The sequence below is a fragment of the Aptenodytes forsteri genome, unplaced genomic scaffold, assembly GCF_000699145.1.
Source record: "Aptenodytes forsteri isolate BGI_AS27 unplaced genomic scaffold, ASM69914v1 Scaffold16, whole genome shotgun sequence".
NCBI lineage: Eukaryota > Metazoa > Chordata > Aves > Sphenisciformes > Spheniscidae > Aptenodytes > Aptenodytes forsteri.
The window spans coordinates 1,265,309-1,291,132 of NW_008794753.1; the positions used below are offsets into that span (position 1 = coordinate 1,265,309).

General features: G+C 48.8%; 1 protein-coding gene across 1 annotated transcript in view; it reads left to right on the forward strand.

Moving 5' to 3' along the window:
• The window catches only part of MEGF6 (multiple EGF like domains 6), a 112,501-nt gene that overhangs the window by 78,819 nt on the left and 7,858 nt on the right, over positions 1-25,824 (forward strand). Inside the window, 22 exon segments of the mRNA XM_019470713.1 lie at positions 5,212-5,337; positions 6,237-6,359; positions 6,754-6,876; positions 8,951-9,088; positions 10,967-11,089; positions 11,960-12,082; positions 13,291-13,458; positions 13,723-13,854; positions 13,983-14,068; positions 14,071-14,137; positions 15,875-16,003; positions 16,169-16,303; positions 16,669-16,803; positions 19,405-19,530; positions 20,510-20,641; positions 21,082-21,210; positions 21,639-21,770; positions 22,179-22,307; positions 22,918-23,046; positions 23,585-23,713; positions 24,525-24,653; positions 24,847-24,975. Of these exon segments, the coding sequence (XP_019326258.1) occupies positions 5,212-5,337; positions 6,237-6,359; positions 6,754-6,876; positions 8,951-9,088; positions 10,967-11,089; positions 11,960-12,082; positions 13,291-13,458; positions 13,723-13,854; positions 13,983-14,068; positions 14,071-14,137; positions 15,875-16,003; positions 16,169-16,303; positions 16,669-16,803; positions 19,405-19,530; positions 20,510-20,641; positions 21,082-21,210; positions 21,639-21,770; positions 22,179-22,307; positions 22,918-23,046; positions 23,585-23,713; positions 24,525-24,653; positions 24,847-24,975 (2,772 nt within the window).

The window sequence follows — 25,824 nt, forward strand, 5'->3', positions numbered from 1 at the left end:
ACGTCCTGAAATTACCTCTTTCTTTATCAGAACCACATGGGCAGAAGGCAGGAAGCTGACATCTTCAGGTCCTTCTCCACTGTTTCAGCAGAGGGATGAAATCCAGTCCAAGGCAAAGAATTTAATCTGAGCCAATTGCTTTTGTTGGCCTGCAGAGTAGAGAGATGGTCTGTATTAACACACAACATGTTTCTGGAAATTGTCTGAGGTTAGAATAAATCAGTTTGGGATTACATGATGTATCCCTATTTATATTAAGAGTACTTCAAATGAAGAAATCTCAAATATAGCAGCGATTTATATAGTGAACAGAAGGACTATGCTGTGAAGGTTTGTGTGGGCTTGAACTATGTGCACAGAGGGTAATTGTCCATATGTGCGTTGTAGAGGTTTTCCATTTGCATGCACTGTACAGACAACTTGCACGTTTTAGAAAATTTGACCTTTTCTTTGTCCAGTGGCACGTTTCTCAGCTGTTTCTTAGAATCGATGGTTTTGTGTGACGCTGCAAAAGGGAATGTCATGCTCAATTCTAGTTACAGCTGCTTACGATTACTTTTAAAGTATTAGCTCACTGCTTCTGATGGCAAATTACTTGGATCTGAAGGAAAGGTGATATAGATGGGAAAGAGGAGAAGGTAGAGTGGAGGAGCCCGAGTCAAACCAAGTGAAGTGTTGCCACCACCTCGCTGCAGTGCGAGGTTACGATCCAGGTTCGCAAGGCAGCTGAACAAACAGACGCACGCCTTCAGCGCTGCCGAGCTGGCCTCTGCCACGGAGCTTTGGGGCGACCGGGGAGAGACGCAGAGGGAGCGATCGCTGATGATGTGAAGTGGGTGACGGCCCCTGGGCCGAGCGAGGGGCACTGCTCGGCTCCCGGGAGGTTGCAGTGTAGCTACAGGGGCTGAGTTCAGCTCTTCCCAGTTCACGAAGGTCAGCTGGAGGGTGCAGAGCTCGGGTAGCTCTGTTATTAAATCGACTCCTGTGTTAGGCTGCTACTTCACAGACACTCTTCCTGTGTGGAACCAGTAGTAACAATGTCCTTTTCATCCCTTTTTAGCCATTTCCCAGGCCCAAGAGGGTCAGAATCTAGGAGGTAGCATCTTTCAGCAGGACTGCACTCCCTTCAGACAGAGGGGATGGAAGTAACATCCCTCTTGCAGACGATGAAATATCATCTGTGGAAAATCTGTCTGAGCTTTAATTACAAAAATCTGTGTGATGTACAAGATGACACTGGATTTGGCAATGTTGTCACAGAAACATTAAGCTAGGAAAAGCAGCTGGGAATGGAAATATTTTTAGAGTGGTTCTGTAAACAGAAAAAAATAAAAAAGCAGTAATTAAAACAAGGCCAGCAGTGAGGTCTAGTGGCTGTTACTCTGCGAGAAGCCAGCTAAGGAGATCCAGAATTAGAAGGCCCCTGCTTTGATGGAAGGACACCCAAAACAATTTTAATGTGTTTCTTTTGTTTCATCTTACTATTCTTGATTCTTAAATTGAATTAGTTCATATCTTAGCAAAACCAGGGTGCTGCACAAGCACCCCTGCCAGTCAGTGCAGTGTGGGTGGCTCTGCGTGACGCCGCAGGACGCAATTGCTTTGCTCGTTGCATCGCATGTGTGCCACCAGTGCTGTATAGCTTACGAGCACCGTATAGCCAGTGATGCCAGCCACTTCTTCCCTGTGCGTAAGTCTCTCGGCAGAGAAGGACTTCTGGTTCCCATTACTCGTAGTGGTCTGGAACGCACCCGCAATGGCTGAGACAACAGCATGCGCCGGCCCCTTCGTCATCATGTGCAATCGCAGAATGGGGAGGCACAGATGGGGTTCTTAGTCTTGAAGAGTACATTTGCTAGCAAATAAGCTATACTAAAAGAAACACAAGAGGAAAGAAAATGCTCTGCAAGACCCCTGTGCTCCCGCTGCTTCACCTCTTATGTTCTCTTAGTGGTCCGCAGACAGCATCGTTTAAGAACTGCATAAACGGTTCTGGCACTCGGTTGCACTTAAACACCTTGGCCAAGGAGGACTCGGTGGAACAGGAACGTGTGTCCTTTTAGTTGGTGTCCATACCCTACTCAAGCTGCTCGTGGTGGCCAAGCGTTGCCGTGTCCCATGTGTCGAGTGCCTGAAGTTTCCTCTGCCATTCAGGAGCAGTTTTTGCCATTGCAAAGCTCCATCGCTACACGGCTACCGCAGGGTATCGGGTGGGTATCATGCCTCAGCACACAGTTCAGTGCAACCCAGAGAGACATGTTGATTTTCTTGTGTGTAGAAATAATGCTTTTGGAAAGTCTGCTGTATCCAACCTTACAGGATTTCTGTCTGCTTAAATTTTGTATGATAAAGAAGAACCTGGACTTATTTTTTTCCACTCTGAAAAGCTGTCTTTTAGAGGTATGCAAGGAGGGCAGTTATTTAGACTGCAAATTCATACAAATAACTGAGTACTGGGAGGTTATTTTAGACGTAAGATGCATTGGCTTGTTATACGTTGGCCCAGTACTTTTCCCATATGAAGGAATGTTTTGGCAGGCATTAGCATTGTTTTACTTCTTTTAGAAAAAAACACTCCAACAAGCACGTTATTTATGGGTATTTTTGAATATATGTTATTAAACACTTTAATTTATCAGAACATTTTAAAATGACCACCCATCTCTGCTAAAGCTTGAGCACTGTAACTCTGACCCATAACTTTTCAGGAACGTCGACTATTTCTGTTGTTTCCTTCCAAATGGATTAAAGGAAACGACGTCAGCACAACTGATAGCTCTTGCTCCAGCCGTATGTTGCGCATGGCAATACTTCAACCCTATTAAGTCACTTTTATTCCCCCAAATGTTGTTTAGTTAATTAGAGGCATACAACGGAAAGTTAGTTTTTAAAAGTTTGAAATGAGAGAGCTCCTCAGCTCTGAGTCAAGACGTATTTTTTGCAGGGGAAATGTTTGCTGAAAAAAAAAAAGAACATATCAAAAAATGAAAAGTTTTGCCTTTTATTTTCCTCCTGTGCCAAATATTTGTTTTTCATTAATATACAAGAGAAGCTTAATCAAATTACTTTCAGTACTTTGTCTATAGAAAATACTCTTCTGAATACTCGGACGAGGCACTGGCAGAGCAGTGCTGTACACCCACCTATTGCAATGCGTTGGTACCCGACGCCAGCCAGCACAGGCGAGCTGCCTGCAGCCTGCTCGCTCATCTGCGCCCTGGGCACGGGTGTTTGACAGACCCAACTTTCCCTGGGATTCAGAGACCTCGTTAAAAGCGGAGACTTTTACTAGCATATGCTTTCCAGGCTCGCCTGCTTAGCAAAACTCTCGAGGTTGTTGAGGGCACTGTGATTACCTGAAGTGTTAGTTTGTGGAAGAGATGTTTTTCATTAGAGATATTTTTAGCTTTCTTATAAAATTTCTCAGAGTCAGCACATTAGTTTATTGTGGAGTTTGAAAAATAGGTCAGAAACATGCAAGACCACAACTCATCGTACTGTTCTGCTTATGGAAACCAGGTCTGGGTTTCCCATCCCAGACCGTGGCCAGGTTTTAGCCGTGTCACACCCACACAGCTTTGATGTGCAGCGTGTTGTGCATTTCACACATGTTCGTGTCTCCTAAGAGGAATAACAGACTTTAAAGGCCAATTTCCCAGTTCCCGTAAGGGGCACCTCTCTTTGGAGCAGTCTCTGTTTGAGATGCTCACCGATTAAGGAGTAGGTAGGCTAACTCAGGAGACATGCAACAGTCTAAGAGGAGGCTTTCATCACTTTGGAGGCATGTAATTACCACAAGATGGCTTATCTACCAGAGTCTCCAAATCCCTCTCCAGAAAGTCCTTCCCCACTTTGTTTTCTAGCTCAAATTTCTCCTGGATACAAGGAGGTCAGTGGTCCTGGATAGCTGCAGCCTAGTATAAAAATAAGCAGGCAAACTCTGCCCACTTGCTGGTTGCAAGGTGCACACATCTCCAGTTAAGCATCATGTCTTTGTTGCTTATCCTGCAGAGAAGTCCCAGATTATAAGAACAGAGAGGGGGGAGGAGAAGGCTATTTTAAGGCTGATTAATGATAGCAAGCTTGTAAAGAGAAGATAGTCCACATGTTTGGTCATAAGATCTGTTTTCTGCCGTAGCCTAGGCAAAACCTTCTGTTTTCCGACTGTTTGAAATCCTTTGGGCAGGAAAGTGCCTTGCGCAAGGCCACACAGAAACGCTGTGGCACGGCCAGGAACACCAGCCAGGAATCTCAATTCCCAGTCCCACCTGCACTTAGGATGAAATCACAGTTCCTGCCAGCATATCTCCGTACGCTCCGGCTCAGCGACTCTGCTGGTTACAGCATCAGTTACTCGCAGCGTGGACGAGCACACTCGTCCTAACTTTCATATAGAAATCTCCTAGTCGAAGCACTGAGCTGGGGATTGTTACACCCGATTGAAGTACAGACATGCAGGATGCATCTTAAAACATTTTTCCTTAAGTGTTCCCAGAAGAACTGATGATACCTGCTGGGCCTTGCCCTGTGTAATTGGTGTCTTTTACACGGCATGGAGCCAGAAACTTAGTTTTCCATATAATTTTGTTACAGGAAAACCTGAATACGCCCAAGTGCAACTCTGAGCAGTAATTAACCTGAACTAGCTGTGGCATTACACCTGCAGTGACTGTCTTTGAACAAAATTACGAGAATTTCAGCAATAACGCAGCACGAGAAGCCTTTGGAGAAGGCTGACACTTGTTAGGAAGCATGCCAGTTGTCAGCTTCTCTCCCATGTAATACTGCAGAGGACCTAGCCCAGACCCCCACGTCCTGGTCTCGCCTCCCAGGAGAGCTGTTGGGAACTCTTATTGTAGAAAAGAGCAATTTTAAGCTGCTACCTGACACTGTTGAGCCAATCTTACCTTTAAAGGGCCCCCATCTCAAGGGGGTCTGCCCAAGGTAGCTGTCTGGCACAGCGGTGGGTGGCCTCTCTCGTGCACTGCATACAGAACAGATTGTTTGTAGCAACAGCTCACATTTAGCATGCTTCTTGCTTACGAAGTTCGCCATGAACTTCTCACTTTAGCACAGGTTGAATACGCCCCAATTTTAGATTCTCATTAGCAGTGCTCTGTGTGTGTGCAATTTGCCCTGGTGCTGTGCAAGAGACTCATCCAGGTGCCATTTTTTTTTTTGTGATGAACGTTCTGTCCCTTTGCCTCATAGCTGTGAACACGTGTGCCCTGAACAACGGTGGCTGTGAACACGACTGCGTGCAGGTGACGCTGGTGCAGCACCAGTGCCAGTGCCGGCACAATTACCAGCTGCGGGAAGACGGCAAACGCTGTGTCTGTGAGTCCCCTTGAGCATGCACGGGAAGCTGGGGAGGCAGAGCTTCGCTTTGGCCTTCTTTTCAGGGGCAGCTGAGAGTTGGGGGGGGAATAGGGAGCACGCACTTGCACACTCAGATGTCAAATAGATCAGACTGGGGTGTTTCTGTCCAGTAAAAACTCTGCACGTTATGTTGTGGACATATTCTGCAGCTTATTCTGAAAGGCTAGGAAGAGCTGAAGGAGTGTAGCCAACAAAAATGAAATTGTATCAAGGCACACACTTCTGAGAAAGTGAAGGAACAGCAGCATGTCGCAGCGGGACAGGATCTTCTCCCTCTGCTTGCAGACAGCTTTCTGGCTGACCTGCTCCTGGCTGCAGGAGGGAGAAAAGCTGAAGGGGATACAGAGCAGAAGTTTAATCTTCTCATTCATAACAGTTGGCATTCAAGAAGTAGGAGGGAAGTCTTTAGCAGTGAAGTTGCTAAGGGAAAAGGAACAACTGGGATATTAAAAATGCAACAGTCAGTAGGGTTTTGTAGCATCTGTCAAGGTCCTGGAGCAGGTCAGAGACTGGCAAACCTCTTGATAGGAGCACTTGAAGCAAATTTGCCTAGTACTTGCTCTGCCATCTCTGTGGAGGGACATGCCCATGCCAAGCTTCAGCTGGAAAAGTTTTTACTCAGATTAACACCTGCCTTTTACAGGATCTTGCACCATGTAAATCCTCCTGCCTGGATGGAGCAGTAAACAGAGCAGTAGCAGAGATTTTTCATTTCTCTGGTGGAGAATGATCTTTCACAAATTGCAGACATTTTTGCTAGGCATAACTGCTTGATCCTCTGGTCTCCCACAAGCATAATGCCGATAAGACCTAGGATTAGTATGAAATAAGCCTGCCACTTCTGCTTTGACCTGCAGTGAGGAACCCCTGCACCGAGAGGAATGGGGGCTGCATGCACCGGTGCCACAACCACCGTGGAACAGCCCGCTGCGAGTGCCACCCTGGCTACCGGCTGGCGCCTGACAATAAGGCCTGTGAAGGTAAGCTCCCTACAACAAAGCTTTCACGGAGAAAAACAACTGTGTCTCACAGGGTGAAGTAGTGCTCAATCATAGTAACTATCAGCCTTTGTGAATTTAGCAGAGTGATGCACAAGCCTTCCAGAGGGGTGGCATGAAAGCACTCAGTCGACATCTGTCCAAGAGCCCTGCTCGAGTTGTCTGGAACAACACTCGAGTTTCATGTGATCCAATTTCCTAGGAAGCTTTACAGTAATTCTGAACTCTTAACTCTGTTTCTTTGTTGGTCTAGACCCCAGTGAAGAATTTAGGGTGCAAGAAACCGGTGAAAAACTTGAAGAAAGTAACAATTGTCCCTTTGAAAGAATGTTTATGGCTCAACCTGCTTTGCTTATTGATTGCTCATCTCTTGCAGATGTGAATGAATGTCTGACTGGACTAGCCATGTGTGCACACCAGTGTCTCAACACTCGCGGCTCCTTTAAGTGTACCTGTAACCCAGGCTATGAGCTGGGGGCAGATGGCAAGCAATGCTATCGTGAGTACTGCATGCAGACCCCCATCTCAGGCGGGGACGGGAGGTGGGTTTGCTTCTGCAGGCAAGTGTTTGTGCACTGTCCTGCGAATTGGTGGGGCCGAGTTATGGCAATCTTTTTTGAAGAATTTCACAAGCAGGTTTGGGACTGTTTACTCTCCCACCAAGATAAAAACTTTGTCTGATCTTTAAAGTTACCACAAAGCTGGTTTAGGCCATTTATTTGGAGCCATTTGGCTCCAAATAGGCCAAGTTCTGCTCTTGGGGACTTTGTTGGATGAGTTCAGTCAGCTGCAGATGTGTAACTGAAGAAGGAATTGAGCTAGCGAAGTGATTGCATCTGCTCCCATCAAGAAAAGAAATAAACACTATTATGCAAGAACGAGCCAGATTGTCCATACGTCTTTGTTCAGCTAATACACATCAGCAGGGATAGTCCAAAGCGGAGCTATCAGCATTTAGCACTAGCAGCCCCCTTCCAGATGAAAGCCACCATGGCAGTCCCAGTGCCGGCAGCTGGTGTTACTGGAAGCCACGATGCTCCACCTGTGCAACTGCTGCAGCTCTTGCTGGGAGCCTGCCAAGGGTATGAGGGTAAGGCTTTGCAGACCATAAATGGGTCTTGAAAGGCATCAAACAGCAGTGTGAGGAACTAGACTGATGACATGCTATTTGAGAACCTAAGCATCTACACACCTTTCATCCTAGGACCATGGTTTATCTCACACTGCATATTCTGTAAAAAAAAAAAAAATATCCCATAGCTCAGTTTCATGTGCAACTACACATTTACCTTCAGCTGTTGGGGTGACAATGCATGATAGCCAGCAAGGCTTACAGAGGGTTGGATTAGGAAGCCAGGTCTATGCCTGATAAATCTTATCTACCTCCTCACCTAGCACTGTGACAACGCAGAAGGGAAGATTACCCTTTGTGGCCCACAGGTGACAGAAAGCTTAGTTTTATTGCTGCTCAAGTCTTGGTTTTCCAGGTAAGCCCCTGATAAGAGATGCCAGCCCTGGAGAGTCACTTTTGACAGCAGGGACAGTGGAAGCACAAGCCCCACTCATGTTCTGACATGGCTCCTCCAGTTGTTGCGACTCATTGCCATAACCATTGACAATACCTCTACTTTGGTGCCAACTATAGAATTAAGTAGCCTTCTTGTACGAAAAGTGTTTCTCCCTGCCCTTTCTAGCACGTTTCTTTTATGCAAAACCCTGGTTGTTCTTGCATTAGTAAGAAAAGGAAAGACAGAGGGACTATATCCATGTTCTGAAATCTGGAAGACAGTCTTCCACCATGGCACAGCTTTTGGTTTTGACACGCACAGATCCATTGGGAAGCATCAAGCTCCCCTTCTTTCATCCTCCTTGGGTCTGAACACACTAAAAACTCAAAAAAGTTCTTGAAGGCAGAAATTGTTTTCCTGAGGTTCAGGACTGAGCCAAAGCTCCATGGTACAAGTTCTTTTTAGTTTAAGAAAGCTTAATTAACTAGACTTAAGTTTACATAAACTTTGCCAAGCTAAGAAGATATATGGCTGCTATTGATGTTTGCGCCTACCATTTTTGACATGTCAGTAACTAATGTTTCTAGCTGTAGGCATCTGGATGTTTCCATAGTTAGCTGCATTCTGCTGCTGGCATCAGAACAGCTCTGTACTTACGAAGACTGAGCCAACTTTTGGTTGGCAGCACATACTGCAGCTTGTCAGGAATGGGAGCAGTTTTGTCTGCAGTCTGGTTCATCTCAGAGATTGTCCAGAGCCTGCTCCACAAGTCTGTCCCTAAGAGGCTACATGGGGCGTTGCCTGGGATCCATCGGTTTATTTTTATACATCGCTTCCTAGCCCAGCAGTGGCCTCTGTGCAAAACTATTTTCATCCTTTCCCCACTGCAGATCACTCTTCTCCTCAGCAGGGCTGTGCACACAAAAATGCACATGCAAGGAGCTCGGCTGGAAGCTGCTGTGTGGGTGCCTGCTCGAGCGCAGCACTGAGGGAAGGCATGGGCCAGCCAGTACGTACAGATGTGCAGCGCACACTGCAGGATCCTAACCAGTGTGCCTTTTCCAGGGATAGAAATGGAGATTGTGAACAGCTGTGAGGCCAACAACGGTGGCTGTTCCCATACATGCCACCACACCAGCTCTGGCCCAGTCTGTACCTGTAACTTTGGCTATCGGCTTGAAGAGGACCAGAAGACGTGCACTGGTAAGGCGAGGGAAAAGGTACACACCTTGTTTTTACAAGCACTTCTCAAGTAATGATGAGGATCTCTGCATGTTAGCTACTATGTGTATATGCACTACAAACAGGTTAACAAGGCTAGAAACAGATGCAAAGTAAAAGGAGATGAGATATTGCTCTACTTGAAGACATCCTCAAACCTCCACTCAAGACCTACTTGGACAGCAGATGTTGACTTCAGAACTAGTTTTTCCCTGCTGAAACTGATGTAAGGCAGCATTGGCAGGTACAGAGACTCACATCTCAGATACCTATAAGCCTACATCTAAAAGGGATGGTGCTCAAAATGTACCATCTTGCCTGTTATCTCAAAGGAGGCAGCAGTGTAATTTGAGTAAATGAGTGATGTGGATGAGTCACTAGCTGCAAGCCAAGTGTAGTTCAGCCCTATCCGGTTCTATAAAGTACATGTTAATGGAGACGTAAGGATAAAGCACACCTCGAGCTCTGTAAATGCTGTTGAGGCATGCACTTTACATTGCATGAGGCATACATTTACATCTGAGACCCTTGCAGCAAATAACCTAGTCAGAAACCCACTGTAGTGCTCACTAGCCAGACATTTACTGCACCAGCGTGTCGGGCTGTGGTTTACTCCTGTGCTCGCGACAGGGCCGTGGCTCAGACTTGCACAGCAAGGCTGGGTGGGTGTTTCCATCCTTCAGGCACTCCAAAGCTGTAAGAAATCCTGGTGCCCTTCCCGCAGGTTAGTTGGAGGGTCTGTGCCTCAGACAGTGCATTGAGGCACTTACACCTAAAGACTTCTCTTTCTATAAAACCAGCAAATAGGAGGTTGCTAGCAAAGAGTAACAGTGTTTAGTGATGCAAAACAGTACTTACATGTTTCCACGCAGTGTAGCATTGCAGTTCACGTTACTCAGGAAATAATTATTGAATTTGTTCAATACCACCTTCTTCCTGCAGTTTTCAAGGAGCATGTCTGTCCAGGACATCTGTTAGGAACAGATACACTCCTTAGCAGGCTGCCACGGGCACCCACAATTGCTTGTGCAAAGGGGAGCAATTCCTCTGCCAGGGGAGAGGAACCCAAAATCCCCAGGACGTTTGCTTTCCTCTGTGGCTCTGAGGAAGCTGTAGGAGCTGCCTCCATACAACATCGCAACATGGGAGCAAAAAAGCCAGGACCTGAACTGAAGTCTACTCTGAAAGAACATTATTCCTTTGCATACTACAAAGCCCAGTACACTTTCTGTAGCCCAGCAGTACTACTTCTTTTCCTACCAGATACCTCCTTGGTCCAGCCTCCTCTGGTGGTAGGGGGGTGCTTCGCAAACCCCAGTACTACACGGGCACCGCAGTAATTCCACTTCATAGTGGACAAATGAAGTCTGATAAATACAAGGGGCTTGAAATTTAAAGCTGCAGGAGCTCTGCTTTCTCCGGGTTATCTGGGTCCATCCTTCAGAGACTTCACTTTGAGACAGTTTGAAGGAACCATGCAGTTCTCACCTGTCTCTGTACTCAACATCAGTATTTGTAACAGGGTAAATCCAAAAGCAAGAGTCAGTGTTACAGTTGGAATCACCCCCTATTCCTAAGCACACAGAACCTTTAAGAACAATCTCGAACTGAAAATCACAGTTAACTTCCCACAGGCCTCTAGGATTCAGGATTCCTCCCTTGGCTGGGGAGAACATTGCCAAGGATGATCCGTTAACATAAAGCTGACTTATTTCAGAGGAAAGCAAGAATAGCTCAGCATTTGGCAGTCAGATCAGTAAAAGCTTACCAGAACCAGTCACAGAGCAATTTTAACAAGTCCTGTCACCACTGCAGAGCTAGATGTGTATTAACATCCAGTGCCCTTTGTTTTTTATTTAGATATCAATGAATGTGACAATGGTCCTCACTGTTGTCAACAAGATTGTTACAATTATTCTGGAGGCTACGAGTGCGCCTGCTATGCTGGATACAGGCTCAGCACAGATGGCTGTGGGTGCGATGGTAAGCAGAAACATCTAGCCGGACTCCTGCAAGTAAACCAGCAATGCTGCAGCCCTCAGCCTCGCAGCATGGCAAGAGACACACACGGAGCAGGTTCCTCTAATTCTGGTTTTCTGTATTTTGTCAGCCTCCTCAGTTTGCTCACTGCTAAGTGAGCTATTCTAACTCTAATAGCACTCAGCTATTCTAACCTATACACTAGTCTGGCACAACTGAAGGGTAGCAATGGGGCTTTTGAACACACTGTATTCAAATCAGGATATCTCAAAGCAAGTTGGTCCAGGCCTGACTCCATTAATTCACAGAAATCATTTTATGTTCAACCCCAGAGGCCATTATTGCCCATCATTTTCACCCAAGAGATATAGGCAAATAAAAGTGTCTGTATAAAATACAGCTAAGACAGCGACTAACGCAAGCTTTTAATAAAGAGAACAAGAAATTGTCCTACCTGGTTGTGAACAGCCAGGCATTTCTTCCAGTTTCTCCCAACTCATAGCAGTTTTCCTGTCAGCTCTCTGATGAGTCAGCTTCTTACCATAAAGAATTCGGGGCTTTTTTCCTCCTAATGAGTTGTTCTCACTACCAGAGCTCTCCAATAACATTTCACAGGTGAAACTCCAAGTTTACCCACCTGTTTCTACACAAATAGCAACAGATGTGAGCCGAAACCTAGCACATGGTATTTTGAAACCCAGGGCTCTCTGAATCACTTGGGTAGTCTCAGTTTTGAGAGTCAGATGGCTTCACATAACTACCAGAGAGGATGCCATCAGCCTACTTGCCGATCTGTGGACAGAAACGTATCTGGGCCCCTGTCCTGTACAGAGGGCCTGCTCCCATTACACTGGAGTATCCCATGTTTTCTAGATGTGGATGAGTGCTCTTCAAATAACGGTGGATGTGAACACACGTGCCAGAACCAGCTAGGGTCTTTCCAGTGTGGCTGTGAGATTGGATACAAACTGGATGAAGACCGAAGGAGCTGCATCGGTAAGTGCAACGTCTGTGCCGCCGCACAGTTGAGCAGCAGGCTACCTGCCCCTCGCCCTGCTCTCCCCTGGCATAGCCTCCCCCGCACAGAACCCAGCTGAGCCAGGACCAGCGCAGGCTGGAGCTCATTAGCCCTGCACAGGACCTTTTCCAGTTTTTTCACAGCAGTTATTGCTATTAAGCAGTGGAAATGACTGACACCACCAGTGGAAAGCTTTCCCCTGACCAGACCAGTCCTATTTCAGCCATGTTACACAGCACTTTCCAAAGAAATGTAGGGGATTTTGGCACAGCTACGCTTACAGTAGTCTGCAGTGATGACTCCACATTAACCAAAGAACCAGAACCACAGTCACCAGCCTCTACAGTTTTTCGTTATAAGAAATAATGGATTTTTTTTTTTAAGCAGTAGTGTCTTTATCCCACCACCAAACACAGTGTTACCCAACTTACTCGCTCAGTAGGGCAGCCAGCACCCAACTTGCTTTATCTAATGACCCCCAGCAGCATTGCCCAGGTCCCTGGAAAGGCTTTCTGAGGTCTGGACCCAGAAGAGCAGCACTTACCACCTCCCTACTCCAGCAAAATGCCTGAGTCTCCTCTGGCCGGTGGCTTTTATAGGCTCTGCCAGCCCCTGCCCTGGCTCCCAAGTGTGCCTGTGCTTAGCTTGATTGCCTGGCTTTTAACCCTTGCCTACCCTGCAAGGGAAGGAAACCTGTAGCTGTAGCTGACAGATACTCTTTCCAAAAGGAGAATCAAGCTGAAATGCATTGCTTGATTTTGTTGGATGGGCAGTCTTCTTTAATTTTCCAGAAAAGAATTAACTTACCTGAAAAGAAGCTGAGTGGCTCTGGTCAGAAAAACAGCAGGGCGAAGGTGATGGGGTGAGTGGGAGCTCAGTTACCTGAGAAGCCAGAGCTGTGTGTCGAGGTTAAGATCAAAGTTTGTCCCATACATTTTGAAGTCACTTAGCTGGTCCATGCCCGTTCTAGCCAAAACAAACAAGCAAACAAATTGCAAAAATTTTAGAGGTGTCAATGTAGAGAGAGATCAGTGGTGCAAACCGTGTCAAATCAGATGCACCAACCCTGTACAGATATTTCTGGTTTCCCTTTCTTATTACAGAGGTTCTGTCCTACTATTCACCTTTTAGAGATCTTGTCTCTTTTGCCACTTTGACATTGTCATCTCCGTGACTGCTTCCCCAGCTATAGAGGACCCTGTGGAAGCTCTGGATGGTCGGCACCCTGTTATCCGCCCAATCCCTCATGTTGCAATCCTGAGAGATGAATTTACCCAGCTCTTTAATGATGACTATGAAGAAGAGGAGGAAGAGATGGAAGCAAGAGGAGAGCACACACTTTCAGAAAAGTTTGGTGGGCATTTTGCAGCACCGGTAAATGGCACACTTTGCTTGGAGGCCCTCAGAATTAATCACATGTGTTGGGTTTATTTGTGTTTGGTGAGCGTACCCACAAGACTTGTTGAGTACCTTTCCTATGTACACAGAACCTGTGTTACAACACAGATGCATTTAGCTTTGCCGCAGCCTGCACACAGGGGGTTTCTTGGCCCAAACTCTCCGAGATGCTGAGGCAGCCTTGGGGAAGGCTTTTCACTCACAGCACCTCTCGTTGCAGTCTGCCTGGAGCACACGTTCGGCCCCGACTGCAGCCTGACCTGTGAGGACTGCCAAAATGGAGGCACGTGCAATGCAGAGGAGACCGGCTGCGACTGTCCAGCAGGCTGGACCGGCATCCTCTGTAACCAGAGTGAGTGATGCTGGAGGGCAGCGGGCGAGAAAGCTCTTCTCGTCCCTGCTCCGGGATGCACGGAGGCCGCGGCTGTGCGCGGGGCTGTGGCAGCCGGCTGAGCCTCGCCTCTCTCTCTCTCGCCCCAGCTTGCCCGGCCGGCACCTTCGGGAGGAACTGCAACCTGGCCTGCCGCTGCCAGAACGGCGGCACCTGCGACCCCGCCACGGGCAACCGCCGCGGCCCGCCCCCACGGGCACCTGCCGCTGCCCGCCCGGGGTGGCTGGCGAGCTCTGCCAGGACGGTAAGCCTGCGGCTCTCGGTCGCCCGCTTCGCCACAGCCCTCAGCAAGGTGCGGGACCTGGCAGGGTGCGGGATGTCTCGCCTCACTGCGAAAAGGCAGGACGGCACCTTTACAGGGCCCTGAAATCAAGCACAGACCACTGAGGCCTCCCTTACAGTTTCCTTTTCTCCCTAAAACGTTTTCCTATAAGGAAATAGCAATAGCAAGTTGCGAGTGATGTTCCCTGGCCTGCGGAGGTAGCTCCTTTCTGTTTCTCTTAACGTGTTAGTAGAGCATTTGCCATAATTGATAAATGGCTATTGCAGCCATCTCTGATGCCACACTTTGATGTTCCAGTTGTGCTCCTCTGAAGCCGTAAAATGCTTTCCACAGAATACCTTACACTGTTCCCTTTGTAGCTGGTCACTGAAACCATCTTTCAACTGCTTTGTTGACCCATCCCAGTGTGAGTGGCTCTAACACATCCCTGCTCTGTCTGACTTGGTGGGTCACCTAGCCTTGTGTGGAAAAATGTCATTTTAATAAGGAAAAGATGGTAAAGGGGATTCTTCACCCCACAAAACAGTGCTCCAGGTAGTATGTCCTGTCTTTGCACTGGAAGATCTTTGCAGTCCCTGTTTGCTACTCAGCAGTGACATGGGCAGCCATCTATATTCCACTGGACATTCAGTGGCAGACACAGAAAAGAATGTCAAAAATGGATGTCCAATGGTAAATTTACAGACCCATGGAAGTATTTTCCGCTGAAGAAAAACCAAAGCATTGAAAAGTTGTGACAACGGTAGTTACCCAAAGTACTGCAAAAGGAGGTGTCACTTGCTGTTGGTAGGTATTTCCTCTCCCAGAGACTTAAAAACTGGGGGACATAATCTAAAAACACAGAAAGAGTGAGACAATAAGAGATTCAGACAAAATTACTTAGACAAATGGTTAGGAGCATCTGGGAACTATTACTGAAGGAGGAGACCGAAGCAGAATGTAAATGAATGCAAGAGATACCCCGACCTTTTCTTTCTGTAAGAAGGAGGTGATTGAGGGGTACAGAGAAAAAACAGGAAGGTAAGATTAAAATGAACAATGAAGAACTGATCTGTTGTCCCAGGGTGGCATTTCCTCTGCTTAAACTGTCTGCTATTCTTATCATACGGGAGAAGGCATGTGCTGCCTGGACAGATGCTGGCTGGGGCTTTCTGCTGACACAGTCTGTCTGCCATGTGCTTCTAATATTGAGGTCTTTAGCACAACAGAGAAAGAACAATAATTTTATTCCCTTAATAATGCAAATATCACTGTTATTTATCAGTAGGAACAGCCTCATGGATTACTTCCTCACGTATGAAAAACTTGGCTTGTCAGAGCCCTGCAGGGTAGATTTCTAGCACAGCGGGGTGCAGAGCTGCTGGGTGTCCTCGAGGCACCTCGTACGGCTGGAGAGTGGCAGCAAGTGAAATGCACTGTGCATGGACAGGAGTGCCGCCTGCTGAAGCAATCTGATTTTTGAGCTGATGCAGGGAATCCGATCGCTCTTATCATTACCTTATTGTGTAGAGACACAAGCACATTTCTGGTCAGAAAACAAGCCAGCCTTCTTTTCAACACTTGCTGCATCCTTTGCCTAGGTTCATTTCTGATGTTATATAGCTTTGGTTTTGGTATGTTTTTCCTGTGGTCTGCTGGAAATAAAATGACAGGCCGAAATTGGCTCATCTTCCCAGAAAAATCTCTCTCTATTACTAGGGTGCCCTAAAGGATTTTTTGGGAAACAATGCAGGAAAAAGTGCAACTGTGCCAACCAGGGTCATTGCCATCGGATTTACGGAGCCTGTCTGTGCGATCCTGGCTTATACGGACGGTACTGCCATTTAGGTATGCTTGTCCTCATCTTTTTTATGATATATGTTAGTCTTAGATTACAGCCTTTCTAGGTACCATCCCTGGGAAGGGCCAGCGCTGGGTGGCAAAGTTTCTGTCCCTTGCCCTGCATCATTTGGCCTCGCGGGTCAATGACCAGCTCTTTCCTTCTGCATCCAGTTTGCCCAAAGTGGGCGTTTGGCCCCGGGTGCTCCGAAGAATGCCGCTGTGTGCAGCAGAACACGCAGGACTGCGACAAGAGGGACGGCTCCTGCCGATGCAAACCCGGCTACCGCGGCAAGCACTGCGAGACGAGTGAGTTGCCAAGAAGTGTTCACAGAGCATCCCCCTTTCTCCTCCCGCAGCCTCTTTCCCCCTAACTGATTTTCTTGGAGAAAAGCTCAGCTCACTTTCCACCCTCCTAAGACTGCCTCAGCTCTTGTTATTTAGATTAGGAACAAAACTTGCTGTCAGACTCAGTCACGTTAAGTTAGCACGCAGAACCTGCACAGCCGGGTGGGAGTGCCCGTAAATGTGGATGGGGGAGCTCGTCCAGCCTGCTGCGCCCAGCCGTCGGCTCGGGAGGGTGCTGGCCAGTGCCCATCACTGCGAACCCTGCTTTTCCAGGGTCAGTCGAGTAATGCCAGATGTTCTTTCTTTTTAATGATGATTGTTAATAGACTGTGACCCTGGCTACTACGGGGATGGCTGCAAGAAGAAATGTAGCTGCTCTTCAGAAGTGTCTTGCGACCATGTCACCGGAGAGTGCTGGAAAGAGTGTCCCCAGGGCTACCATGGGGAGAACTGTGATCAAGGTAAGGCAGGGGCCCTGCAAGGCACCTCTAAGCCTGCTGTAAACTCACAATTCCTCACGCATACAAACTTTTTCTTCACAAAACAACATGAAAGGACTTCCAGAATTCCTCCCCTTCTCTCAGACCCCCTAGCCCACTGCAGTTGATCTAATGAGTGAAAAGTTGAAATGGCTTTAGAGGACACAAGAGCTGCCGTTTGCACGTCTTTGTAAAACACTGCAATCTCTTTAAAGCGGGAGAGCAGGGTTTCTCATGCATAATAAGTCTTATTCAGAAAAGGAGAACAAGGTCTCACTTTATCCTGCCACTTGGGCATCTTTGCTTTTGTAGATGAAGGTGATAGATATCTAGTTATCTTTTCCCCTCCTTTGATGTCTTTTTACTTCCAGGCAATCAGTGCCCAACAGAATGGTGTCATATTTTCCACTCTATTCTCTATTTTATATTGAAACTCTATTTGATCTTCAAGTGGAAAAGAAAATTTTATATTTCATTTACATTAGGATTTAAACTTCTGCCTCTGTATGAACCTCCCAGAACAGTTTTCTGCTCTTCACCTAAAGGGCCAGTTGACAGTACGGTAACTAAACTGCACAGCTCTGTGTGTGCAGTGTAACCCTCAAGCTCTGAGGGTGCAGCTTTTCAAGATCCTGGGAGACAGTCGGGGTGTCAGAGAGCTTGACTTTCTTTAAACAAAGGTGTTTTGAGTGAACCTAATGGCAGTGAGCCATTGGCACGAGGTGATGATTACAATACATGAACACAGTTCTTGGGAAATAGTAACTTCTGCCAGCCTCAGAGCTGATCAATGATTGAAAAGCCAACCTCCTCCTCCTGTGAGGTTGCCTCCTTCTGAATCACACTTCAGCTGGTCGGATCCAACAGAAAATGCAAAAAGTCGAACTCTTGAAGTCCACACTTGAAGACACACTGCATTAAGGGAAGACACACTGCATTAAGAGGCTTGTGGTGGTCAGCATCTGAATTTTGATTCAAGCGTCCGGGAGTTTCTGCACTAACTTATGTTTAACCAAGCACTGCATCCACACCCAACCCAGAAGTTATAACTATTAACCTAATTAAGCTGCTAGCACATGATTATCTTGCATAACACCACAACTGATGGACCATAGCTGGTCTGTTGGTCAGAACAAAAGCTGCAGATGGTCACAAAAAGTTCCAATGCAAGCAAGTGCTAACAGAGCTAAATGGCGTTAGGAGGAGAGATGTGAGCAGCTTTTGCAGGGCTTGTGCCCCCTCGCAGGGGTCCCGGTAGCCCCGGAGCCCCCCCACGCGGTGGGACGCTGCTGCCTCCAGAGCCACGCGGCGCCTCGGCAGGCTGGGCGCTTTCGGTCGGCATATTTTTAAAAAGAATAAGAAAGGAGCTCAAGCCTGTAGGGGGGAGTCACAGGAAATAACACAAATATTTGTATAGAAATAGTAGGCTCTTGGCTGTTGTTCGGATCTGGAAATTATTAAAGGGTGAAGACAAACATCTGCCATCAATTAGCAAAGAGGAGGAATAACAAAAACTCCACTGTGTCACTTAAAATCTACACACTGGTGTGCTTTTCCTCCGTCATTTGTGAATGCTGGTGTGTTTGCATCTGCCGAAGCCTTAGGAGACATTGGCTTCGGTGAACAAAAAGGACTGCAAGCACGGAGCTTTTTTGGGAGACTCAAATAACATTTAAGGATCTTTGGGTCCAAGGCCCTCAGTCTGCACATAATTAGCTGGCTGCTAAATTGTGTCACGGGGTACAAAGAGCAAACCGAGCTTTCTGGTATCAGCAGTACCACCCTGGCATTCAGAGCAGAGGGAAGGAAAAGCACTTACTCCTCCTGTGGATGAGGATGCTCCTTCTTTATTGCTTTACATCAATGTACCTGCTGCAAACCTTGGTGCTTCTTAAAAGCCTGGCTTCCAGATTCCGGAGGCATTCAGCCAGGGCAGTAAAAAGCCCTCACAGCATCTTATAAAAGTCAAGGGTGGGTACGGGTTTGGGGGCTGTGAACCCAGTGTTCTGCACCCTAGCACAGAGAGAGCAGGGTGGCTCGGGTCACTGCCCATGGGATGAGCACGTGTGTCTCGGAGGCTGAGCGAAAGCGCATCTTTCCTGACCCATTTGCCATGCCGTCGGAGCCTGGAGTGGTGCTGCAGTAGGGCTGGCTGCGGCTGCTGACCGGGGCCCAGCCCTGCAGGGGTGCAGCGGCGAGGGAATGGGTTATTTTGCAGAGTTGTCTTCACAGTTTGGAGACTGGTTTGGCCTCAGCTGTTGGGCATGTGATCAGTCGCTCCCCTGTGAAGAAAAACTTGTTGAAAGTACAAGCAACAACAGAAAAGTGATACTCGAACAGACAAATCAAGGTAGTGGTGTGAAATGCTAGAGGCCCCCGCTGCAGGTGACCGGTGTGGATAACAGAGCGGTCACACCCAGGCCCACGAGCGCGGTCTTCCTCTGCAGCATGGGAACCTCTCACAGATGGGCTTTTCCTCGCAGAGCCAGAGGCTCCTTTGGTGCGCGGGGTCTGATCGGTAATACGCTCTTGGAAAAGGCATCTCAGGAGGGGGCAGTTTTCACACTGCTGTTTTCGACGCAGAGTGCCCGGAGGGGAAGTTCGGGGCGGGCTGCCGGCGGTCCTGCTCCTGTGGGGGAGCGCCCTGCGACAGGACCACGGGGCAGTGCTTCTGCCTGCCAGGCTGGACAGGACACGACTGCGGCCAAGGTGAGGAGGCAACAGGAGCCAATGCACCGAGGTAGGGATTTAGGCGTATAGCTGTTACTTTTCTTTTGCCAAAATTAGTTTTAAAAACAGCTAGTGCAATTAGAATCATCTTCATGGAAAATTAGAAAAAAATGCAGCTTTTGATGGTAAGTCTTAAACAATAGCCCCAGCTAGCTTAGCTCTGTTGTTGAAGCTGAGCGAAGTACAAGGAAGTAAACAACATAAACAGTAAAAAAAGATGAAGATATTTTTGGTTGTTGCAGTCATTAACACAGGAAAGGATTCTTCCTTTACTGATGTGTATTTTTAATCGCCTTCGCCATATTACTCTTTAACTGTTGGAAAACTAGAGAATCCTAAATTAAAAACTTTTACATGATTATACAGTATTGCAGCAGATGGAAGATATTAGTAATATATATATATATATAGATGTCCTGCTCCTAATAGTTTGAGCAATAAAACCACACATGCACAGTGCTTAGCATACATTTTGAACTGACTTTTTTCCAGGCCCTGGAGCAGCTTAGGAGCAGTTAAACAAGGATTCTTACCCCAGTGTTATCAGTTCTTAGTCTTTTGCTTCTCCTTTGCAACTAAAAGCAGATCTGGGAATGCTGACTAACGTGCTGTCCAGTAGTGTGACAGCAGCTGCGAAGACCCTTGGCCAGGAACACCATTTCCTAGCAAGGAGCCCTTGTAGCTCCCCACAAGTAGATGCAAATCCAAAATTTACATGAAAGTACTGGAGCGAGATCAGAATAGCACTTACCAAGGGCTCACACGTCGTTTATAAAACAAAGCAATGTTGTCCTTGCTAGTAGCCATGTATTGCCAAACAAAAGTCCATGTTTTGCATGAAGCACGGACATGAACGAGAAAGGGGACCCATTGCCATGCACCAGAAAACAGACATTTCCCTCTTACACCTTGGCTGTAATCCTGATGCTTGTGTGTCCTCTCTCTGCCCGTGCTCCAGCTTGCCCTGACGGTCGCTGGGGACTGGGCTGCCAGGAGATATGTCCTGAGTGTGCGAACAACGCCAGCTGCGATCCCGCCATGGGAGCCTGCCTGTGTCCCCCCGGCTATACTGGCCGTCGCTGCCAGGACGGTGAGTGCTATCTGCCCTCATGCCTGAAGGGCTGTCTCCAGCTGGAATGAGGGTTATGTAGGTTGACCTGGAGTACCTGCTGTAGTGAGCAGAGCATCCAGCTATCGACCAGGCACCACCGCACTCATCAGAGCAGGGCTTAGCACCGTGTACGCCTCCGTTGCCTCACACTTTGGGGCATGGGCTGGGTTCTTCCCTTGAAGTCCCTCTAGTCCTATCTTCACAGTGGTAACTTTTGCATCAGTAGAAAGGGATGTAAAACCCTAAGCCCCTCAGCTTGTTTGGCCCAGAGCTGAGCACCCACGCTCAGACAAGGAGCGTCAGTGCTCGTGGCAGCTCCGCAGAAGCACACTGCCGTACCCATCGGGTCTGTCAGGAGGAAAGCCCTTGCTGCGGTGTTCCAGCAGCTGTTTGCAGTTAATACGTGTCTGCATTGGCAGTGTGTCCGCCTGGCTGGTTTGGCCCAGACTGCCAGCTGAGCTGCAGCTGTGGGAACGATGGACATTGCCATCCTGTGACGGGGACGTGCAGCTGCGCACCTGGCTGGACGGGGTATAACTGTCAGAGAGGTATTGTACCTGCTGTTATTATCCATTGCTCCTAGAAGACACTGACCTGTGCAAAGCTACACTGTCATTTGCTTCATTGTCATCTTCATGCTGTGCCTCTGCCAGAAAAAAATCTCTCTCTGAAATCCTTTAGGTTTCTCTGCTCTGTCCTGCCAGTGCTGCCGGGTGCCACTTGCCTTTCTGTAGTGGGCTTGCTTGCAGAATGAATTCACATCAAATATGTGCTAACGTAGCAGCCGCTCTCACTGTCCCACTGGGTTTTCTGGGGACCTACAGCTGTGTTTGTCCTTCTGCCCAAGTGAGCAGTTGTAATCAATGGAAATAACACCCCGAGGAGGAGGCAGTGCTGTGCCCACGCCATTGCCCACTGGAGAAGCTGAGCAAGTGGAGCCCACGCCATTAAGGGTCCGTTCCCTCCTGTGTTTCAGCCTGCGATGCAGGTCGCTGGGGCCCTGACTGTGCTCACACCTGCAACTGCAGCAACAGCGATGGGAGCTGCAGCGCAGAGACAGGGCAGTGCATCTGTGAAGCTGGCTACACGGGCAGCCGCTGCGAAAAGAGTGAGTGCTGCCAGCAGGCTGCCCTGTTCACCTTTAAGTCGAGCCAAATACTATAGATTTGTTTTCCAGGGGAAAGGCATCAGACAGGCAGTCCAGGAGGCTTCTGCCTTCTCCCTGTAAAGGTAGCGGGGGAAGCCGTGGTGCAGATTTCTCCATCAGTGCGTCTTTGGTTCAATCACAGAAGTTCAATCCCCATGCTCTGTGATGTTGCCAGTCCTGTCCTGAGGGTGGTTGGGTGACCTGGGTACACATCCGTAAGGGGTAGGGTAGAGCCCACTAGTCGTTATAAAAAAGCAGCTGCCAGATACTGTTATTTCCATTCAGAGCCTGAGCTCCTGCCTTAGCATAGCTTCCTGGGAACGCCAGGAAAGGACAGGCTCCTCAGTCTCATTTGCTTCTGCTTGCTAGAGTGCCCGGAAGGATGGTTTGGGCTGAGCTGTCGGCACCGGTGTCAGTGTGACAACGGGGCTGCCTGTGACCACGTTAGCGGGGCCTGTACTTGCAGCCCGGGCTGGCGAGGAACCTTCTGTGAGCATGGTAAGTACCTTCGCATGGGGACCCAGCACTGTCAGCGGCTCCCATGGACCACGGTCTCCTTGCCAGCGGGGTCTGCACTTGTTGTCTGACTTTGCTATCCCGTTACAGCGAAGAGAATCCTTCGGGATGGTGATGGGGAAAGCTGCATGTCCGCAAGCTGCTAAGTCTCTGGTTTTAATTCTGAAGGGAAAAGATCTAGGGAAAAAAAAAAGACTAACAAAATGTAAACAAGGAGTAAATGCACAGCTGCCTTGATCGCCCATGTTTGTACACACGTTGCACACAGGGTCTTGGAGCGGCCTCTCCAAGGGGTGTCCGGGTGCAGGGATCTGGCTCTCGCACCAACCTGCTTGGTCACTTGGTGGACAGAAACCTAGCGCCGTTGCTCTCCTGCTGCACCACAGCTTTGTCCTGTACCTTGAGTGTCCATAATGGACAGGCATCCAATATTCTGCTGCCCTGCCAGGGGGAGAGCCATTACAGGTGGCTGTCACACTGGTGCAGCATTATATCGGCAAAAAAGGCCACCAAGAGGCACCTCTTCTCTGCTGGGAGATTTCCAGCTCTCTGTATAGGCATTTTGTGGGGATTTCTCTTTTGTTTTCCGCAGCCTGTCCGGATGGATTTTATGGGCTGGAGTGCCGGGAAGCCTGTGACTGCCTGAACGGTGCCCGCTGTGACCATGCAACGGGCCAGTGCCACTGCCCCCCCGGCTGGGACGGCCCCCGCTGCGGCCAGGGTAGGTGTCGCTGCAGCCTGGCGCCCACCCTCTGCAGCTGGGGATGGGATGGAGCGAGGCAGGAGCAGCCCTCCGCGAGGCACTCCGGAGCCCTCGCTGCCTCTTACACTGCTAGGTTGTAGAGCTTGAAGGTTTAGGTGTCTGTTCCCCATGTGTGATTTTTCTCTGCATGGAAGTTAATTCTGTGCGGCAGAGAAGTATTTGGTTTTGGAGAGGGGCTGGGGGGGCTCAGGCTGAGCACACTGTTGTTGAATGTAATGAGGGCTTGGGCATCCAGCAAAACAGTTTCCAAGCAGATAAAATGATGTAACATTGACGATAACGACAGGGTCTGTGTTTGGATGTCAGCCACCTGTAGAATACAGCTGTTATTTCCTCATAGCACCATAAAAACCAACTTACACAGCCGTCCAAAGCAGCCACGCACTAGCGTTGGTTCCTCTCCCAGACAAGTGCATTTGGGATGGTTAGTAGGATTCTGGCTGATGCAATTCATACCTGCTGCCTAACAGTTATGCCTGCTTCTGCTCCCACGAAGCGTGCCAGGAGAACAGGTATGGCGAGAACTGCAGCCAGACGTGCAACTGTTTCAATAACGCTACCTGCAACCACGTCAGTGGCCGATGTCTCTGTGCAGCCGGGTGGACGGGACCCACGTGCCAGCAAGGTAACACACCTTACGGTCGCTTCCAAACCCAGACTGTCCGCTTCCTCTGCCAGCGTGCGTTAAAAATGCCATTTCTCTGGGTGGGTCGGAGTTTTCAATGGAGTAGCAACTACAGAAAGCTGAGACAGTATGATAGCAAGGCAAGATTGCAAGTAAGATCATAATTAGCTGTGCAGCGCTTCCTGATTCATTCACAAAGAGAGAAGCCAAGAGTTTGCCTTCTCCAAGAGCACCAGAAATTGCACTGACTTGCAGTTTCGTAGCAGCACATAGAGTAAGGGCTTGATCGTCCACTGCACTGAGCATTCAGACAGCAAGTCAGCGATGCCTTTAGGCACAGCTCAGTGAAACTGTGCGTGAGAATAATTATTCATGTGCTTAAATGGCTTTTTTTCTCTGCCAAGCACTGGCATTATCTGGGTCTAGGAGAGGAGGACGTTCTGCAGCTCATGACCGAAGGCATAGGTTACCAACTGAGCGTCTCTCCTGGCTGCTGAACTCACCCAACCTTTTTTCTTTTGTGTATTTGCCACCACCAGAGCTAAGAAGGCTCTAAAGAGATCAGGCGCCCAGGGCCCTGTGTCATCACTGCCTCTTACCTGAGCAGGTTAAAATACCAGATGTCTTTATGTGGGCAGCTAAGCAGCCTGAGGGTGTCGTTAGCTCCTCTCCCTGCCCCTCATTGCAAGCGATAATGGCTTCATTTTATGTATCAGTCCACCCACCTATCGCTCTGGCAGGCTACCAGAGGCGTGGTGTTTGCCTTTGGGCCTGTGTTCTGACTCGGATGTTTGACCTGGTTTTCCCTCAGCGTGCCCGGCAGGTTTCTACGGGAGGAGCTGCCGCCAGCGCTGCCTCTGCCAAAACGGTGGCACATGTGACCCTGCCACAGGGCTCTGTGCTTGCCCCGAGGGGTGGACGGGGCTGGCCTGCGAGCTGGGTGAGTAACGGTGCGTCGGCAGCACTGGGAAACGGGCTCTGGCACAACTTCGGACTCGTTTTCCTCCGGAGGCTGGGGGTGACGTGCACGGCGCTGGTGGTGTATGCCCACGAGCAAGGGTTCGTGGTCCTTCCCAGCGCATGTTCGGGAAGGTGGGTGTCAGGGCGGTGTTTCACCCTGTGCCTCCTCCCAGAGTGCGTGCAGGGACAGCATGGGGCAGACTGCCGGCAGCGCTGCGAGTGCCGTCACGGGGGGCTCTGCGACCGCCAGAAGGGCCACTGCGTCTGCCAGCCTGGGTGGACGGGCGAGAAGTGCGAGAGCCGTAAGTGGGGCACGGGGGTCCTAACCATAGGTACCGCATGCTGCATCAGTGCCCTGGTGCTGCACAGGGGGGTTTCAGGGGGCCAGGGGATTTTTGAGCAAAGACATAAAATTTGGATTTCAGCACTGCAGAGAGAACTTGCGGGTGCCATGATTCTGGCTGCGTGCCCTGGTTTTGCCCATCGCTGTGCTTTCTGCTTTCCTTTGAGGGCTGTCCTAAAAGCGATGGTGCACACAGAGGCCACACAGCAGCCTGCAGCGCTGCCAGTGGGAGAGGGATGGGGTCTCCGAAGGCACCGGCCCCCAGACATCAGTGCAAAGCCGCAGGCTCCAAACAGGGATGCAAGGCAGGGCAGCAATCCCACACCCCACACCCCACTCCTTTCCATTCTTTCTTCTACACTTCCCTGTATTATACTGACCCTAAATGCCTGGCTTCAGTCCTAAGCCCCAGCAAATAATTACATCTGTCATTCGGCAGGCTTCTGTGTTCACCTTATCTTTAAATGTAACACATACCCTGGCAATCCCTTTACTATGAGGAAGTGTTGAAAAGGCTACTGGCCTTACTAAGAGCAGCAACAGGGACTTCATCGAGTCTCAGCACACCAAGAAGAGATCCACAAGCTTCTTCCCTTTCAGGGGTCATGATGCCTCAGCCTGGCATATTCCTTATATTACGGTGTAAAAGGCATGTCTTAGTCCAATGACATTACTTGTCAGCTGAAGTCTGGCATAAGAGGGCTGCCCATTGCAGCTATGTCTGCCATCAGCCACATCAAAGTGCTCGCAGGTTTCCTGTCTGGGAACGTCTCGGCTTACAGAGGCTGTAAACAGTTTGGCTGGCAGC